This window comes from Taudactylus pleione, unplaced genomic scaffold (assembly GCF_031769625.1).
Source record: "Taudactylus pleione unplaced genomic scaffold, aTauple2 ptg000225l, whole genome shotgun sequence".
In the NCBI taxonomy this organism is placed as follows: domain Eukaryota; kingdom Metazoa; phylum Chordata; class Amphibia; order Anura; family Myobatrachidae; genus Taudactylus; species Taudactylus pleione.
In genome coordinates this window covers 13394929-13415559 of record NW_028284627.1, presented here as the reverse complement: position 1 = coordinate 13415559, position 20631 = coordinate 13394929, and the positions used below count along the sequence as shown (strand labels likewise).

Genomic DNA, 20631 nt, shown 5'->3' with positions numbered 1-20631 from the left:
CCATCAGGGGTAGTAGGACTACTAGGGTACTCATCATCGCCATCAAAATCGTCCATCCCCGAGCATTGAGGTATAAATAATACATAGGGGAGGGAGAGATTCAATTCTCGGCAATGACCCACATACCGTCTAATAGAACAGCGCCCCCAGTGCCAAAATAACCAGGTATAAACATGGAAAAATTCCTGCTTGGTTTTACCTGATTTCAAACCAATGATCTCTCAAACATTACATTATCCTTGTTTTAAATGGGCAACAAAAACTAATAACACTCTTAAAAACAAAAATAATTTACTATAATACCCCCTTAAAATGTTGTATATTCTATGAACCCAATAATAATAATGTAATTGTGCTCCAGTTTATTGGTACTTAGAGTCTCTCGCTTTCCCATCATATCACGCACATGAAATCACTGATCTGTCACCTCTAGTGTGATTTTCATGGCCTGTCCCTGTACATTTTCTAAATTCCTATCATTACTACAGTTTGGAAGCAGACCTCTTGTGTGTCCTGCAGGTGAGGAGAGAGGAGACGGAGGGGGACAGATGTGTGGAACTTTACCTAGTTGCCGACCACGCGGAGGTAAAGTCGTTTGGTGTTTCATCTTGCAGAATGACCTTTGATCCTTATCACCACTTTCCAATTACCAGTTATATAGTTAGAGAAGGATCATTGCTGAATGTGTTTCGCAAAGGTAAAAGCAAAAATGTTACTATTACCTGATCTGCCTGTGCCCAGGTACTCAGAGTGCAAGTGGGTGGTGCCTGCCTTCTGTCACTTAGAATCACCAGTAAATTATTTCACAATATCCAATTCAGATAGATCTCTTACTGATAGCGAACAAAGCAAATTGGTTCATTCACTTGAAAGTAGTAGGAATATGCTGATATACTGTACTTTTGTATTATATTTTATATGTATGCAGGATCATTCTAAATGCCTCTAAACTATATTCAGATTCTGTTTACTTGGATAAAAGAAATACTAAGTTATTAAGAAGGTTAAAACCTTCAGTAAAACAATATAGGAAACTGTATTGCCAATGTATATTGTATTAAAGTTCTTCTATAACAGTAGTATTGCTAATCCTACATATATCACAGTGGCTTTTTAGAAGTGGAGTTGTTGTCCATAGCAACCAGTCAGATTCTACTTATCATTTATAGAAGATAATAGCTAGAATCTGATTGGTTGCTATGGGCAACAACTCCACTTCTAAAAACTGTCACTTTAGTAAATATACCCATAAGACTTTAGCTGGCCTATAGAGTCATTTGAAGTGGCCTTTCTGCAGTGTAAATATAGCTTTAGGTGTCTCCATATCTGCCTGGGCCCAGGGGATTTTCTGAGCAAGATGGGCACAGTGGGGAGGTCTCTGTACCCCATGGGCTGTAGAGGTCATGGTACTTAACAAGTCTAGAACCATTGGAGTAGCAACTTTGCTTCACTATTGGTACTATTATAATGACAGGGGTTCCTAATACCTCTGTCCATTATACCAAAAGAATTTTCACATATAGTTTAATTAAAAGACTCAAAAGCCTTATTCACCATTTTATTTTTAAATGAAAGATAAATCTGATCTTCTTATTTTTTTTAAACATCTTTGGAGCGTGAACATGTGACTTGGAGGGGGGAGGGGGTTATTTTATATTACCCACACACATTTTCAGTTTGGAGTTTATTTTTATAAAAACCTGACCTCACCGCACATTGCATGAGATTGTTACAGGACATTGTGCAGTTTATTGTTGTGCCGCCAACCAAAGGAGAGGGGGATGTAGTCAGGAAGCCGGAGATTGAAATGCCGACCGCCGGCTTCTCGACAGTGAAATCCCGGCATGGGACTAATGATAGGTGTCTAAATACCGACGCCTATCATTAGACCCACGCCGAAATCCCAACGCCAGGCATACCGAATGTAGGTAAGTCGGGCGTCAGGAGGCGATAGCTGCGGGGGGAAGGGTTAGGTTTAGGGACTCCCAGGGGGTCTTAGGGTTACTCACCCCCCCGGGAGGGATAGGGTCAGGCGAGGGGAAGGTGGGGTTAGGTTTAGGCACCCCACCTGGGAGGGTTAGGTTTAGGGTGCGGGGAGGGGGGGATAGGTTTAGGCAACCCTGGGGGGAGGTTAAGGTTAGGCACTACGGGGAGATTAAGGGAGGGTTAGGGTTAGGAGGGGGTGAGAGGGAAGGGTTAGAGGTCTTATTCACCTCTGTCGGGATCTACATGTGCTGGCCTTCCAGCGTCGGTATTTCATCCGGGCTTAGGTCCGGCAGTAATTCATACCGGTTCCGAGGAGAGGGAGCTATGTATATTCTATCCTGCTCAAGGGGGGCTGAAATTTGATTTCAAGTCACTGTCCCACTATAGAAGTGCTTTTCTCAATGGATACTGGGCCTGATTCAGAGCCGGCCGCTCTGACCAGATCGCTCGCTCTGACTCTGGGCCGGGCTACCTAAAATTGGAGCGGCCCCTTGGACGCTCGCATAGCTGTGGGTTACCACCCACAGCTTATGCGAGCGTCCATGATGATGGTCGCGATGGTCAAGACCATCGCGACCATCGGGCTTGCGACTGCCGCAAGCCCAGGAGTGATTTTGGCTCTATCAGAGCCAAAATCACTCCCACTGACATCACTAGTGATGTCAGTGGGGCCGGACCCAGACGGTAGGCGTTCCCATGGGAACGCCTCCGTCTGGCAGGCACGCCCACCAAAGGGGGCGTGCTGTCACTCACCATCGACAGCACGCCCCCTTTGGTGCGAGACCCCGAGCAACAGCTTCCTCGTCGCTCGCAGGGTCTCGCGCATGCGCATTTGGGTACCATCGACCCGCTTGCGAGCGTCCTGCGCTCGCGAGCGGGTCTGAATGAGACCCACTATCTGTTCCTCATTCCTCACTGTTGCTCATCCCTGAATTTTGTTTGCTGCTCTTCGCAGTGCTGTGAGCTGTGTAATAAAATACCCCCGCAATGAGAATCATCAGCCCACTGTTTAGTAAAATAACGCCTAGGTCACATTATACTGCCCTTTCTGCCCCGCTGCAAACTGTAAGCGGGGTGCTTACAGTTTGCCTAGCAAAAACACAGATGCCAGTGTCAAGCAATGGTAGTTAACAAGGACACAAATGAAGTTTATAAATGTACTTGTAGATGTCACTGGGCCTAGGAAGCCTGACATAAATATACTGCTTTCTAAGTCAGCGCTGTGATCAATAACGTGATGAAAGTTTCCTGGTATTGTCAGCTACACATGTGAACGGAAAGGCAATATATTGATTTCCATTTGTTTTGTACATTCAGTTTCAGAAACATGATTCAGACTTGGAGTGTACTCAGCGCAAAATGCTGGAAGTGACAAATTATATAGATAAGGTACAAATCTCAAATAGCATCATTGTATACGTAATGAAAATACTATGTATTGTTATATAAGGGCATACAGTGGTGATGAAGGGCGGGAGGGCGTCTTATAGAAATACATTTTACATAATGCTAAGAATAAGATTTATGGTGGTGGTGCAGCCTGAATATAGAATACTACAGTGGCTTGTTTTACTATTGGGTGGTTTAGATATGTTTGTGGTTGCTCTTGTAAAATGCCAATGCCCCATGCTCACTGACACTGCCCAAAGTTCATCTATAATGCTGTTTTATCCATGGAAGCATAAACATCATCACAGAGAACCAGAAGCGTATCTTAAAGCTGGGTACACACTAGACAATATATTAGACGATTTGTTGTTTTGGGACGACTCAGAATGACAAAAACGTCCACATCATCCAGTGTGTACGCACTATTGGGCGCTCGTGCAGTGCAGGCCAATCAGAAGATCTGACGGTCAACACCATGGTTTTGGATGCGGCAGGGGACTGATATATTGAGCGGTCGTGCACCAGATCGTGCTGTGTATAAGGACCGCCCGATATACTGTGCCGTAACATCGTCTGGTGTGTACCCAGCTTTAGATTGCACCAATGCTGGATATAATGGTTCTTTGGTTTCTAAAATGAAATTATTGTTTACGAAATGATTACTGCAGACATGCATACTCATGACATCATTACACACCTTGCTAATGCGCTGTTATGTGCCAAAGTCATTAACCGGCATAGGACGTTGGCAGGGTTCTGAAATGATACATTGTATTTTTGTAACTGAGTGAATTATTGTTTGGCTAGTTCTGCTCTTTTTTCATTCATTACAGATGATGGTTATAAAAGCTGTATGTATTATACCCCCCAGTTCTACAGGGCTCTGAATATCCGCATTGCTCTGGTTGGATTGGAGATCTGGACTGCTGGAGATAAATGCAATGTGTCTGAGAATCCATACATCACCTTACGTGCCTTCCTGTCATGGAGGAGAAAGATCCTATTACAGACACCCCATGACAATGCACAGCTCATAACGTGAGAATATCACTGCTACTAAGAGTAAAGTATACTATTGGTGTGATATGGGGAAGGGCCTTAGTATGAGCCCCAATTACTTTCTGGCCATTGCAGATGGCCACATTGCCTACTTCTTCCCTTTGCCGAGCAGTCGGGCTTTTGGTCCGTAGTTGATTTTTTGGATTAATTTTGTCAGGCTTTTTGTCTTGACTGGCGCGTCTGTTGGGAGGTGTGCCCTCCTCATCGAGGTGCAGAAATGTGGTGGTATTTTTTGGGGAGGCGGTTTAGTGCTGGGCATGTGCACGATGGATCTGGCACACCACAAGGTGCCATGGTCAGTCATCATTTCCATAGCTGCACCTCCGCTGTCTGAATGACACTTTTTTATAAAATACACTTATTTTAAAGTAGGCAGGGGTCAATTTAAGACATGAGGTGGCCCATGTGCACATTTTTTTGCACCAGCCCCCTTTACCGGAGAATATGGTGACAGCATATTGGCAGAAGATAGCAAGGACCCTGGCACAGTACCAGTATTTGCTTTCTTCTGCATATGTACCATATTTCCGGTGATTTTTTCAGAAATATGGCACGGGTAACCGTCGGGTAAAACGCAGGTCCCCTTTGACTCACCCTACACCCATTATAGATACGTCACTTGTCATGAAAAGATGAGGAACACTGTGCTAGTAAAGTTGTAAAACTGATTAGATGTGATAAAGGCAGTGTACCATCAGTAAGTACAAATCAATACGCAGAGTGCTGAGACTGCTGCTCTCTGCTGGGATTCTAGCTGATGTAAGAAAGCATACAGGCTCCCTCTGTGATATGATAGCTCCGGTTCCCTGGCCTAAGTGCTATGACCCACAGCCTTCCTGTATGGAAATACTAGGGTTTCCATCACTCAAGGAGCTGGGACATGACATCACTGGAAATGAGAAATAGACCTGTCTTCAAAGTGTTTGTTGACATGTCAATGTTGCTGATATAACTATCCCCCATTACAAGGGGCAGGTGGAACTTGCTGCAGATCGGTGCTAGGTGCTATTTAAAGTAGGGGTGAGCGGGTTCGGTTTTACTCGGTTCTTATCGCCACTTTACCGCAATTTCGGCTCGATTTCATTCGCTATCCAAAACACGTGTTCGGCGATAGCCAATAAAAAGATCCGAGTAAAACCGAACCCGCTCACCCCTAATTTAAAGGGATTATCCACTTAGGAGAAATCCCTCCCAATCAAACCGGAAATCCCCTCATATTATCTGAATCTTCGAGCTGGGTGCAGTGATTCCCGTCACATGGCAACCATGTCGACGCCACAATGTCTACATTAGAATATCGACACGGTCCAACATGTCGACGACAGGCACCATGTTAACATGTCCACAATGTTGATATCTGAATGGTGCCTTTAGAAATATCAACATTCCCAGAATGCCGACAGTTAGGTGCCACCTGGAAGGTAAGGGTTAAGCTGTGGGGCTTGGTTAAAGTTAGACTGCATGGGGGAGGGGGTTAAGGTTAGGCTGCATGAGGGGGGGTTAAGGTTAGGCACTAGGGGAAGCATTAGGGTTAGGACTAAAATACTTACTGGAACACCGCTCCGTCAAACATCTCTGCCGGAAATGTTGGTCACATGGCTGCAGGGACCCGGAAAACGAGGCTGGAGACGAAGCTACTGCTGGGACGTTAGGTCCACATTCTATCATGTCGATATGTCATCTGCGTAGATGTGATGAATGTCAACTTGGTCACTGTCGACATGCTGCATGTTGACATGCTGACCATGTCGACCTAATGCAGGTCGACATGATAACGGTTCACCTAACAATATACTCCACTGATCACTGCCTGTTTCCCCTTTTGATGAATAGAGCTGTATGGGCTTACATAGAGGTCTGTGCATGTACGGAGGCCTCCAGCACTGAGAACAGCGGTATGGCTTAGCTCTGTGGTGGCAGATAGACAAGGAGGGTGTGCTTGATTAAGAAGGGGTTGTCCATAGTGAATAAAAACTTTAGCTAAAGCAAGTTCTAGATGCATCTGGGCAAGTTTAGGTAAACCATGCCACACCTTGGTAATTTTGTGAGTTGTAAATGAGTCCCAGTGTGTTTCTGAGTTATCAACAGGCAATTTCAGGCAAAAGTTCTATATCAAATATCAGGAGTCTTTCCAGTAACCTATAAAAAGCAACATAGTAATTCTAACTAGGCAACATTGTCTTTTAGTGAAGTTACCCTTTTAAGTGCTCTGTATTTTGCTTCCACATTCACAAACGAGGGAGTAAGGTCTGTGATGGCCATTTACAACTGTTGTCCTGCTGTCTGTGGTTTATAAATATTGTACCATTGTGCCATGTTGTTCCATACACTGCCCTGTATTCGCAGAGATAATATATTGTATTGCAGCCAAATTAATTTTATTCCTGGGTTTAAAAACTCCTTGTTACTGTAGTTTATTGATTGATGTAATATGCCATATGTATAATTCTTTGCTTTTGTCTCCTGTAGAGGGCGCTCTTTTCATGGCACGACCATAGGATTGGCACCATTACAGGCAATGTGCTCGTCCTATCAGTCTGGAGGAGTAAATATGGTAAGACAGATCACTATTTTTGTTGAACTGTGTGATGGAGAAATGGCTTATTACTTGTGATGTAACATAGGCAACAATTAATAGTAAAAATGTGAATACTTTATCTATACTTAAAGTGCACATTCTATTTTAACACAGTTGAGACTCAGTGATGTCACTGGTTCCTAATTAAAAAGAAGAGTAATTGATATTATGTCATTAATAATTCAAGAGTTATCAGCACATCTGTAAATATTTTTAAGTTACCTTGTAATTCTTTGGTGTATATTGATCTTTTTGTTATGTATTTTCCTGTTACATTTTTATAGTAAAACCATCATTAAGTCTACCTATTGCATCCTCATTGTTGAGTACTAACATCACATACACACACAATAGTTCTTTTGGCGCTATTTGCTAAAATTGTTATTTGTATATTGTGTTTGGAGGACTACGGGGTCCCTCCATCTGCAATTATCTGCTGCCTTTTGGAAACCCAAGTGAGTGAGCGTAAGGTATCCCACCCATTTACATCTGTAAATATGTATTATATTATCCTGTAATTATCGCTGTTTATACTTGTATATACTCATGTGTATATGGCGCAGTATAGCTTTTGGCCAGATGCTTTCTATATACAGCCATTGCAGCAGCGCCACCTGGAGGCTAGTAGAAGGCACTGCACGCCTTTAAAAAAATCCAGAGAATTAATATAATCAACATAAAGATTTTCAGTCCTCTAAAATAAAGACTTTTGATGAGTTTTACTTAAATTTGTGACCTACCTAAAATACAGGTTGAGTATCCCTTATCCAAAATGTTTGGGACCAGAAATGTTTTGGATTTTGGAATATTTGGATATATGTATTGAGATATCTTTGGGATTGGGATCCAAGTTTGAACATAAAATTAATTTATGCGTCATACACACCATATACACATAGCCTGAAGGTAATTTATACAATATTTATTATTATTTGTAACAATTTGGTGCATGAAACAAAGTTTGTGTACATTGAGCCATCAGAAAGCAAAGGTGGAGACGGCACTCAAAAAGTTTCTGATTTTGAAGCCTTTCGGATTAGTGATGCTCAACCTGTATATTATTCTGGAGCGGGATCAAATCACAGCCAAGGTAGAAATTAAGCGGTATATTTACTGAAGTGCAGGTTTTTAGAAGTGGAGATGTTGCCCATAGCAACCAATTAGATTCTAGCTATTACCTTCTAGAAGGTGCTAGATAAATGTTAAGTAGAATCTGATTGGTTTCTATGGGCAACATCTCCACTTCTTAAAACCTGCACTTTAGTAAATAAACCCATAAGACTCAAGACTGTTGTACTTTCTGTCCAGCTCCAAATAAAATAACTGAACATAATTTATTTCGTAGATATCATTTGAGCAGATTCACAAACAAAATCTACACCTAATGGAGCACACACATGGTCAGATGTGTCAGATGAACGATTGAACGATTTGACGAACGATTTAACGATTTCTGACGGCATTAAAATGAATAGAATCGTCCAAGTCTGACTGCAAACACATCAGATGTTGGATATAGTTATCGGACCAGCGGGAACGCTCATCGTTCATCTGACAAACATGTCAGATATGTCAGATTTTCCTTCAGATATGAACGATTGAACGATTTTTAAAATCGTTATCGTTCAGATCTGAAGAAAAATTTGGTCGTGTGTCTGCACCATTACTTGACTTTAGAGAGCAGTATCTATGATGGAGCACTAGTGACACGAGAGGGACTTTGCTGTAAGCACATGTTAGATTCAGAGTACTTTTTAATGTAATCAGGATTATCTTTGTTGTTATGCAGGATCACTCGGACAATGCTATTGGAGTTGCAGCCACCATGGCCCATGAAATGGGTCATAATTTTGGGATGAGCCACGATGCTGCCGGCTGTTGCTTGGCCAAACCAGAAGATGGTGGCTGCATTATGGCGGCTGCAACTGGGTGAGAAAACCAATTGGTTCTATGATTTTTATTTTTACTATTTCAAATCTTTATGTCTAATGGCCACATTTAATATTAGTTAAGCAAGCTTGCTGCCTTCTTCATTTGAGGAGGATTTCACAGATCTGTTGCTATGCTGAGCTTTGCATAGCAACATATGTGTTTGTTAGCAACTATTGTTTACCCTAGCCACAAGGCATTCTGGGAGTGGTAGTATTTTGTCTTTTGCTGTAGTATTAGGAATTACTGAATGATGTAGGGGAATCCATACTAGGGGGAAACTTATACATTGTTTTCACCCCTGTAGTATTTACTTGCAGCCACCAATGAACATTGGTTTCATACTGTCTAAATGCAACTATAATTAAGTAAATTCTCTTCATTTGTGATACCAGTTTCTGTAGTCACTGTATACGGGGTGACATTGGTAGAATTGAGCTGGGACTCCTGTCTGTACAGTTATACATTATTATTTGAGCTTGCACCAAGCCCCAATTAGAAGTATAGGGTTTCACAGTATCCTGACTACATCAATAGGGATATAACTATTGATTATTGTCCTATATAATCATTATTGTTTGCTTTACAAGCTGCTATATAACCGGATAAAGAGTGGAACACAAAACCCATAATAGTGTCATTGTTGCTCCCCTTACAAGAGAGCATTGTGCAATGTACTGTACTGTTCTTGATGTAACCTTGCAGAGACCTGAAGAATTAAAAAAACACATATATGCAGACTTGTTTTACTATTACATCCCAAATGGTTGTCCGGTAATTATTTGCCAGTAAAATTGTCATGAATCTTATGTTGGAATAATCACAATTTCTTTCTTTTATTGGAGATGGGGAGTTGTATCTGCTGTATAATAGAGATGTTTATTAAAGTTAAATTGATGTATAACAGTGACTGTGTTAGGTGAATAATGGAAATGAGCAAAGTAATGGAAAGTGAATAAGTGGGGACTTTAAAGGTTGACATTTAACTATCTATTGTGTCGTTTCCAGACATCCCTTCCCCAAAGTGTTCAATGAGTGTAATAAGCGTGAGCTGGAGCGCTTCCTGCGCTCAGGAGGGGGAATGTGCCTCAGTAACACGCCGGACACTAAGACACTTTACGGGGGCCCACGCTGTGGAAATGGCTTCTTGGAGGAGGGGGAGCAGTGTGACTGTGGGGATCCTGAGGTACTGTGCAATGCAGATGATATGTAATCTGTGGCTCGCTGACTGGTGGTGAACTACAAGTTGCAGCATGCCCTGGTGGTCTCTTTCTCAACACCATCAGTGAATTTTCTGGGGCCTATCCACTTTAGGACCTTCATTATTTTATTCTGCCAATGTCACTTGTTTTTCTTGTGAGAGCTAGAACGTTTCTTTCTTGGAGTAAATGTATATGGTATTTTTATCTGTGTATCTTTGTGGCAGGCATCTAGATGATTACATACTTCATAGACCTGTTACCTGTTATGATTCATCAGTATAAAAAAAACGGATCAATTCCAACGCGCTCAAGCTGGGCACACACCAGAAAGATATATCTGCAGATGGTTGTTCATACACACTGGACAACCATCACTGCCATCTGGCTGGGGGCTCCGCTGGCCGTGGGTCACGTCACTCCCCCCTCCCTGGCGACCTGTGCAGCACGTGAGCTGACATAACGCTAGTACACACTGGCTGACTCACATATGATATATTGGCCGACTCACAATTGATCGGCCAATATGTCTACCAGTGTTTACCCAGTATTAGAAGGTATCCAACCGAATGCACTTACAAATGGCCTTCTCCAACCTGTGCCTACGTACCGGAACGTGCCTGTATGTAGATTTGTGGATATCTTGGAGGCATCTTATGGTTGGAGAGATGACCTGGGGAGGGCAAGCACAAATTGAGTACAGTAAGGGAATATACACATAAGCTGGAGATGCCACCTAATGTGACTTGGACACGTTCCCTCATACTTATTTGGCAGTATCATTTTTGCAGGTACTAGGGCCTGGTGTAAATTTATGTGATAGTAATGCAACCAGTAGCCCTGTCTAACCCAGAGAGCAGCAACCTGATACATTTCAGGAGCACCATGAGCAGCCCTCTAACTTGGTGCAGGGCCGGCCTGATATGTCTGTAAACAATGCCGTTCACTTACATATCAGGTGTATACAGCTGCTGATGCACTCGCAACATATTGCTCATCAATAGAATGAGCGGTATATCACCGAGTGTGTACCCAGCATAATGCTGTAAGATGGTGTTCACAGGTCTACTTCTGAACAATGTCTAGCAATCCAAAATAACCCAGAAAATGACTATGGATGGGCTGTGTCCTGCTTGCATAAGAATCCTGATCTTGCACAGATTAGGAAATATGTTAATTATATATCAGCACTGAGGTCATGGGTTCAATTCCAATCACGGCCCTAACTGTGTGGAGTTTGTATATTCTCCCTGTGCTTGCGTGGGTTTCCACCGGGTACTCCGGTTTCCTCCCACACTCTAAAAATATACTGGTAGGTTAATTGGCTCCCAACACAAATTAACCCTAGTGTGTGTGTGTGTACATGTGATAGGGAATATAGATTATAAGCTCCACTGGGGCAGGGACTGATGTGAATGGTCAAATATTCTCTGTAAAGCGCTGTGGAATATGTGTGCGCTGTATAAATAACTGGTAATAATAATAAATAAATAAATATCAGGGTTTTAGACACTCTGGGGTCTAGCTAAGCCTTGGAGAGAGATAAAGTGGACGAAGATAAAGTACCAACCAATTAGCTCCTAACTGACATTTTTCAAACACAGCCCGTAAAGTGACAGAAGCTGATTGGTTGGTACTTTGGCCCTCATTCAGAGACGCTCGCTCTGAATGAGAGTGGACGCTTTTGTTTCGAAAGCCGACCTCCTGGCCGCTCGCTAAGCTGTGGGTTACCACCCACAGCTTTAGCAAGTGACCAGGTGATGGTCGAGACCATCGCGACCATCGGGGCTTGCGACGAGACCCTTGCGTTAGGGTCTCGCCTACTGCAAGCCCCAGGTAGCTTCCTGCTCTAACAGAGCAGGAAGCTCCCTACTGACATCACTGGTGATGTCAGTAGGGCCGCCTACAAACGGCATGCGTTCCTTCAGGAATGCCTCCATTTGTCCGGCCACCCCCCACCCCGTCTACAAAACGGGGCGAGCTGTCAATCAACATCGCTTGTAGCGAGCCCCGGAGCGAGTGAATTTGTCACTCACTCCGGGGCTTGCGCACGAGTGCTGTGCGTGCGCAGGCCCTCACCATCGACCCGCTTGCGCGCGGGTCTGAATGAGGGCCCTTATCTCCATCCACTTTATCTCTCTCCAAGGCTTAGTACATTGACCCCTACTCTACCTGTCTACTGACTCAGGGCCTGATTCAGAGCCACTCGTTCGCTCTGAGCGATGTTCGCACAACTGCGTATGGTTTGCAATGCGCAAACCAGTCATTGCGGTCTGAAATCGTGCGCTCGTAAAACAACGAGGGTGGGTGGTAACAGGGGAAGGTGCTTGAAAACGGGGGAGTGGAGATCCGAACGCAGTCGTGCCTAACGGTCAAAACGGCGTTTAATGGGAGTGTATAATTAGTAAAGGAGCGTCATCGACCACGTCACTTGGTTGTCTTTTAGCCTGAACTGCTCGCAGTGATAGCGGTAAGAAAAACCTACCACAAGCACTGCGAGCAGTTCAGATGCCTCTCGATGTTCCCGATTAATCTAATAAATAACGGAGATGATGTGTGATGCAAACGGCAAAGGGGCATCTTTACAAAATAGCGAGCGCATTTTTCGGACGTTCGCTCAGACATAGAGGCGTCAACACACCGCAAAGAGCGAGCACTCAATTTAAATATCCGGCCCCTTTTTAAGAACAAGCGTCTGCAAATAGCGTCCGGGTCTGAATCAGGCCCTCAGTCTCTACACTCTACTGTTTCCCTAACAGCCTCTCCCTGTCTTTTTCAGCAATGTGGTAATCAATGCTGCAATGCTACAACATGTACTCTGCAACCTGGGGCTGAGTGTGCCCATGGGGCCTGCTGTCATCATTGCAGAGTAAGTCATCTCTACTTTGTTATGCAAGCAACATAAATAACAGGAGAAACAGTACGAACAGCTGAGAAACACAACCGACTGTTGTTCTATGCATATCCCGTGCACAGCGTAACATCATGTGGCACACATCTGTAGAGTAATCCCTCCGTGTAAAATTCCTGTTTAGCTGAGGCCACCTGGGTTCCTGTGTCAGAAGACATCCAGAGCCTGCGACCTGCCAGAGTTCTGCACCGGGGATTCTCCTGTGTGTCCTCCTAACTCCTTCCAGCTGGACGGAACTCCTTGCCAAAATGGAGAAGCCTTCTGCTACAACGGGAGATGTCTCACTCACCAACAGCAGTGCCGGCAACTATGGGGAGCGGGTGAGTCGCAGTGTAAACATAGATTCACAAACAAAATTGGAATAGGTTCCTGTGTTTTCCTGCGCCAATCGAACCCTTTGTACCACGGTTCCACATAGTGTACAACATGGCTCTTTTTATTTCAAGGGTCATATTTGTGGTGTCTGGTCTATCTGCACCATTGTCAGCCAGGTGTCTATTGTGAGCTGTGGTTGTGTTTACTAGTGGTTATTGCCACCTCTGAGCAGACTGCAAAGCCTGGCCTTGTGCACAGATGTAACCGCCTGACGTGTGCGTTCTGTGTGTATCACAGGAGCGAGCATTGCGCCAGATGTGTGCTTTGAAAAGATCAACGCAGCTGGGGACCAATATGGCAACTGTGGACGTGATATGAACGGTGAATTCAGGAAGTGTGAAGCTGGGTGAGTGAGGAGAATAACACACATGACTACCTGAATTCTCACTGGTGAATATGTGGTGTCAAATAACTAATTCACAGCATATAAAGCTAATGAGTTACAGTGCAGGAGATATACGTGTTCAGAGCATGTATATACCAGTCCTCCACCAACACAATGCATACATGAAGAGTACAGAATTTATCAGTCTATAAGGTATTGGTTACTGTGCTTACTCTGCCTTTGTGTTACTGTAACCTTCTGTTACTGACCACTCCTACCCGTGCAGCCAAGCCATTAGATGCTCACTGACTGGAAGTGTCAACTGGCTTCCCCTGTAGTGTAGGAGAGTAGTGACTGACACCAGTATTCTCCTTCTGTGGAACCTGGAACCATTTACACTTATGTGGTGTGTAGCTGCTGCAGCGTCTCTTACCTGGTGATTGTTGCCGGGTTCATCCTGACCACTTAGTATCAGGGTTGCAGGATCGCATGTAGAGCATTGTCTCGGAGCTGGGTACAACACAGAGCAGCCAGGGGATGGAGAGAGTGTTAGCTCTTATCTGTGGGACACAGGAATGCAGCAGGTGTAGGCAGGCATATTGCAGGAGTAGGAATATTAATGTTTATTGCTCATCAATACTCTTAAAAGAGATTCTATCCACAACACCCAAATAAAGACATGTATGCGCGCACTAAAATGGGTATTTACATACGTCTTTGGTAATCCAGTCCCTTGTCCCTTTAAATGATCAGTTGATCCGTTTATCTCCCTGACATAGTAACAGTCACAAATACCCATCATAACCATCATAATGTCTCTGATTCACTCATCACTATCCAGTTGAATTACATTCAAAACTTGGCTTATATGTTTGTGTGAATCAGTGACATAGTCAGCTCTACATCCTGGAAGTTGGGAGGTAGGTCTGTAATATACACACAAGTATATTATGCAAAAGTTCTGATCTAGTGTAGACTGCAAATTGCATTGTGAAAATAAATATATGGTTTGCATCTAAGGACTCCGCCTTTTGGTCATAAATGGTACTGCATCTCTTTTTATTTTTAACTTTTAAACATTTGTAGTCTATGCTTGGCAATATGTTCTGGCTTTAGGAGATGACAACTTGAGCACAACCACTGAGAAATGCAGGAGCTAGCTGGCCATCATGGTCGCCACCTGTGTTGCTCTGGTCAGAGCAGGTCAGAGGTATACAGGCCTAGCAAGGTGTTGAGGGAAAGGCAACAGGAGAATGCCCCTCATTAGACACTCCGTAGGCTCCTTCAGACATACTATGGAACCCACTACTTACTCTTCTGAATTCCAGGCATGTGTAATATCACCTGGGACAGTGATAGGGATACTACAGCTAAATTATTCAGTGGGCACCTTTAATCTAAAATTGCAAAGCTAAATAAAACTTGATCCATGATTTTTTTTTCTTTAAATATATATTTAAGTGTAAAACTTCCCATTGAGTCATGTTTCCCATTCTGAGTAAGCCTAGATCACCTAATACCTGGGACTGGTAGGAAATGAGTAGGTGCGAGCTCCAGTTGCATCCTAGTCTGAGAAGAGTCAGAAAATCGCTACCTGGGGATTATCTGGAGTCCATTTCTCATGCATTGTGTTTCTCATACACAAAATGTAGCATTTGAAAAGGTTCTAAAACATCTTAAGGTAGACATTACCAAGACTCCAGCTACACTGTGTGTTTTTCTGTGTAAAATAAACTCTTGAGAAATCTTTGCTTCCCAGCGTCCACTGAGGTATGTCCAGGTCAGGGAAGAAGGGGGCAGTCAAATAATAGACCGCAAATGACATTTCCTAGCCAGCACCTGGTTCATAGAGCTTATTTTGCTGTATTCCTAGGCACGCGAAGTGTGGGAAGATCCAGTGCTTAAGTTCTGCTCTGAAGCCAGTAGAGCACAGCGCTGTAGCAATAGACACCACTATCACCGTGCAGGGGCGACGTGTGCTCTGCAGGGGAACTCATGTTTACAGAATCACAGAAGAAGAAGATATGATGGATCCTGGCCTAGTCCTCTCTGGTACTAAATGTGGCATAAACCAGGTCAGACCCGTACTGTACATCTTTAGTGAGACACAGAACACCCCACAACATAAGCTATTTCATTTCTTATGGATCATACATAGAACCATGCTTCCATTGCAGACAAACCTTGATAGATTGGCTTTGTCTTCTCTATTTACAACAATATACTGTATGTCCATATGCTTAGCTATGAAGTGAGCGGTGTCATACAAATATGTTAGCTCTGTGGTAAGATAGACAGAGCTGCATGTATGTGGCCTTCCAGCCCAATACGTGCCCTTATGCATGATTGCGTAAGGTATGCCTGTCATAGCGTCATCTACACAGTGGCTGCAGCCATTTTGTGAGCTGGACCAATATTGAGAGAAATAAGGAGAAGGTAACACTGCAAATTTATAAACTAATGCCTTATGCTTTATCAGTGTCACTAGTATCTAATGAATTGAAAGATTGCATGGTATTGAACATTGGTTCAGCTCACAAAATGGCTGCCAGCTTGTATGTAAGTACAGTTTTTATATTTAATATACATCCCTCAAAAATCACCACACAAAAAAATACAAGAACATGTTTTTCTTTACTTGTGCAATGTAGCATTTTAGTTGCCTATTAAAATTTGTGTTTCCACTTAAGAGTGATTTTAGACCTGTCACGAGCCTGATTTTAGACCTGTCACGAGCCTGATTTTAGACCTGTCACGAGCCTGATTTTAGACCTGTCACGAGCCTGATTTTAGACCTGTCACGAGCCTGATTTTAGACCTGTCACGAGCCTGATTTTAGACCTGTCACGAGCCTGAATTTAGGCCTGTCGCTAGACACAAGCTATGGTCATGTGCATTATCGCTGAATTATATTGGATCTTATAATTTGTTTTCTCCAGCTTTGCTTTGAAGGACAGTGCAAAAACATCTCGTTCCTGCAAGTGGATGAGTGTACCAAGAAATGCCATGGAAATGGGGTGAGAGTCTCCAAAACATACTCATACTAGGGGGCATGCAGAAAAGCGAGTAAGCGAGGTGTTCTGATAACACATATTAGAATATAATATCATTTATGAACCACAGAAGTGCAAAACTAGAAAAATGCTCTTTTGTGATGTCACACAATAGTTTGGTGCAATTCTACCCAGTCTTATGGGGTAGTGCATGGACGGTGGTGCGTCTGCGGGTGCATCACCCGATCAGGGAAGGTGCATTAGATGGGCAGGTTCCTTGTTTGCAGCAATGTGCTAAGACAAGATCTCGATTTGCAGTATAGGTTTATTTAAACAAAATAAAGGGTATGCAGAAGGCACAATTAGAAGGGAGGTAGCTGCTTTATAGGAGGGAGCAGAGACCTTTTCCTCCCCCAAACATACTTTGTTTGTATGACACCTTTGATGTGATCAGATCTTACAGCTTTTTCTACTTTGTTAACTTCTTAACCCTGCATTGGAAGGAAAGTACATGTATAATTGCGTACACTCATTTTCAGAGCATGCCCAGAACAAAAATACACAAGGTACGCTCCGCAATCAGGGATACTTTGAACTATGCATCAGGCCTGTGGGGTTTATTGGCCATAGTGAGAAACTACGAATTCCATTTATACGTCTTTACATGTCTGACATAGCAGCGTATGTTTAATATTGTCCACTTCTCTACCTGTGTTTCTGGAAAAAACAGTAATAAAATACCTGCAAATGACACAGAACACAGGCCTTCTGCACACCTACTAAATCAGATTGTGTTCTATGCTATCTATAGGTTTGCAATAATAACCAGAACTGTCACTGTTTTCCTGGATGGAAACCTCCATACTGTAACCAGACCGGTAATGGTGGCAGCGTAGACAGCGGCCCAGTACCTGGTGATGGTGAGTCTTCCGGTTTCCTTTTAGGGTATCTGGGTGCTATTGCTAGAACCATGAAAGCTAACTGATTTAATTTTTTTGCAGGTTTACAGTCAGCGTGGCTCTGGGTATTTATACCTGTATCGTTACTAGCTGGGATCGCAGTGACTTTGTCCTTATACCTCTACAAACACAGGTGCTTAATAAGGCTCCATAAATCAGACAGCATTCCCGCAGCAGGTTCCCTGCACAAGAGGTATGTGCAATATTACCACATGTATTGTACCGGCCCCTATATAAATTAAAGTTCTCATAAAAGAATGGTGAGTGCCCTCATGTTAGAATCCCCAGATGTAGAAGGTACTGAATCTGTGTTGAACCACAGCAACCAAACAGATGCTTGCTTTCATTGCTTAACATGCACTCGACAAATAAGAGCTAGTTTCTGATTGGCTGATGTGGGTCAGCTACCAATAAAAGGGCAATCTCCGTATATATGAGCCTTTATATACTGCCAAATGTTTATTCCAAACTATGAAAGGTTGAAGCAATAAAAAATTCCATCACTTCTTAAATACCAAATCTATAAATGATGTTAAAAAGTAAAAAAAAAATAACTAGGATGGCGCCCCTAATATAAAACCTTAACCATAGAAAAATGTAGAAAGACCACGCTATTGTTTATAATGAGGTATTATTTCTGGATTGTTATGCAATTATATCAAATATTAGTTCAATTAATACAAAAGTGCAAACCCCCAAAACTTCAATGCACAATCACTACTGACAACACACTAATAAAAACCATGTCAATATGGTCTTTCAGCTACATAGTGCATGCAATCCACAGAATACAATAGTTGTGTCCCCAGCTCTCAGAGAGTGCTATGGTTCCAAAGCTGCTACACTATTTCTTGAATTTAACAATATTCACAAGAATCGTCCCTGCAGATTCCCTTTGTGTTGTTTATATCCATGTTCTTAGCTTTGTATACACAGAAATCTCTGCTTCATCTCACTGGTCATATGATTATATACAGTTCTAGTTGCAACACTGGTGTTACGCTGAGCAGGGCTTGCTGTTGGGCTAGATACACGCTATGAGACGGGTTCAGAATTACAGGAAAGTCTCCTCTGCGGACGGATCCTGTGATATTAAGCAACCGCACTGGGACCTGCATACGCACCTTTGAGCAACAGTGGGCGGTTTGGAGCTCGTACACATCTCTTGTTGTGGCTGAGTGGGTATAATTTGGACGCGACAAGGCGTTCAAATGTAGGATAAGTGTGCTGTGGGTGTGTAGATGGAAATGCGCGCAATTCAGAGTTGTGCGTAAGCAGACACTCGTCTTATTACAGGCGGGTCTGCGGCAGCAGGTTAGCGCACAAATCGGCAGCTAATACTACCGATGTGTGAAAAAAAAGCGCCACAAAATTGCACTTATTGTTTTTCAATAATATCTGAATAATTTTAGAATGGCGACGCCAAAATCGTTAGATGTTTGCAGATAACGTAGAGAAAAGTGATTTTTCTCTACGTTATCTGCTTTCGTACATACCGTGGTTCAATGAAAGCGTCAAATATCGCTGGTTAAGGTGCATTTGGCACTAACCAACTCTCCGTACATCTCCCCCAGATAGCGATGACGGCTACTTTCAGTGGGTAGTGGGGATGTGCGGTGGCATAGAAGGATACATGCGTCCATTTGCATTTATTTCCGTGCAATTCTGAACCAGGCCCTATGTGGAGGTTTCTATACATTATCATTATACTAAATGTATCATATATTTTGTCTGCAGCCCAAGCTCTGTCTGGGTCCCTTGCGGATTATTTTTAGTTGGCACCACACTATACACAAAGAAGATAAATGGAATCTCATATGACTTCACACCAGAGAACAGTGACTGTAAGCCGGAGAGAACACATGCTAGCTACAGTCAGTAGGGAGAGACGTAGTGCAATGGGAACCACAGATGCAGCCAAGACGACCTTCATCACAAGTCATATTGTGATTGCTTAGTAAATAGACCCCTTATTCACATCAGTGTTAGGAGACAGAGTGAACAGTGATAAGTTACCAGCCAATCAGCTCCCAACTGTCATTTTTCAAACACAGGGTCTAATTCAGACCCGCTCGCGAGCGCAGGACGCTCGCAAGCGGGTCGATGGTACCCAAATGCGCATTCGTACAACGGAGGGAGCTCCGTCGCGTGCATGCGCGAGACCCGCATAGCGACAGCCAAGCTGTCGCTCCGGGTCTCGCACCAAAGGGGGCGTGCTGTCGATGGTGATTGACAGCACGCCCCCTTTGGTGGGCGTGCCGGGGACGTGGCTGCCAGACTAGTGATGTCAGTGGGAGTGATTTTGGCTCTGATAGCCAAAATCACTCCAGGGCTTGCGGCAGCGAGACCCTACCGCAGGGTCTCGTCGCAAGCCCGATGGTCGTGATGGTCTTGACCATCGCGACCATCATCATGGACGCTCGCATAAGCTGTGGGTGGTAACCCACAGCTATGCGAGCGTCCAAAAGGCCGCTCCAAATTTAAATAGGACGGCCCTGATTCAGAGCGAGCGCTCTGGTCAGAGCGTCCGGCTCTGAATCAGGGCCACAGCCTGTAACATGACAGTTGGGAGCTGATTGGCTGGCACCTTATCACTTTTCACTCTGTCTCCTAACACTGCTTAGTAAATAGATCCCTAAGTTTTACTCAACAAATTCCAACTTTGATACCATGGGCCTGATTTAAAGATGAACAGAATTGCAGAGCCGCACACCGTTTCAAATGGAATTGTAGCAGGAGGTGTCTTTAGGAAACAGACACCTCCTTGCTGCATCTGGACTCAAGCTTACCGCAGTCTGACCGGTGGCTTGTGAGGCCAGGAAGTCTGCGTCAATGGACGCAGACCCTGGTCTTCAACACTCCCAGAAAACTGGGACAACATGCCCCCGTTTCTGGGGACGCAGACCGTCCTGGCACCGCCGCCCAAAT

The 20631-nt window shown here is 43.7% G+C and overlaps 1 protein-coding gene across 3 annotated transcripts in view; it reads left to right on the top strand.

Annotated features, from left to right (window-relative positions):
- Positions 1–20631, top strand: part of ADAM19 (ADAM metallopeptidase domain 19) — a 73017-nt gene that overhangs the window by 37239 nt on the left and 15147 nt on the right. The window contains exons 7-19 of one of the 3 annotated variants that reach the window (XM_088478948.1): positions 520–585; positions 3304–3375; positions 4247–4413; positions 6904–6988; positions 8802–8941; positions 9950–10127; positions 12920–13009; positions 13176–13371; positions 13664–13772; positions 15625–15826; positions 16691–16768; positions 17556–17664; positions 17746–17836. In XM_088478948.1, the coding sequence (XP_088335074.1) occupies positions 520–585; positions 3304–3375; positions 4247–4413; positions 6904–6988; positions 8802–8941; positions 9950–10127; positions 12920–13009; positions 13176–13371; positions 13664–13772; positions 15625–15826; positions 16691–16768; positions 17556–17664; positions 17746–17836 (1583 nt within the window). Of the gene's footprint in view, positions 1–519; positions 586–3303; positions 3376–4246; positions 4414–6903; positions 6989–8801; positions 8942–9949; positions 10128–12919; positions 13010–13175; positions 13372–13663; positions 13773–15624; positions 15827–16690; positions 16769–17555; positions 17665–17745; positions 17897–20631 lie in introns of all 3 variants that reach the window. The other 2 variants (XM_088478947.1, XM_088478949.1) reach the window with 2 other exon arrangements.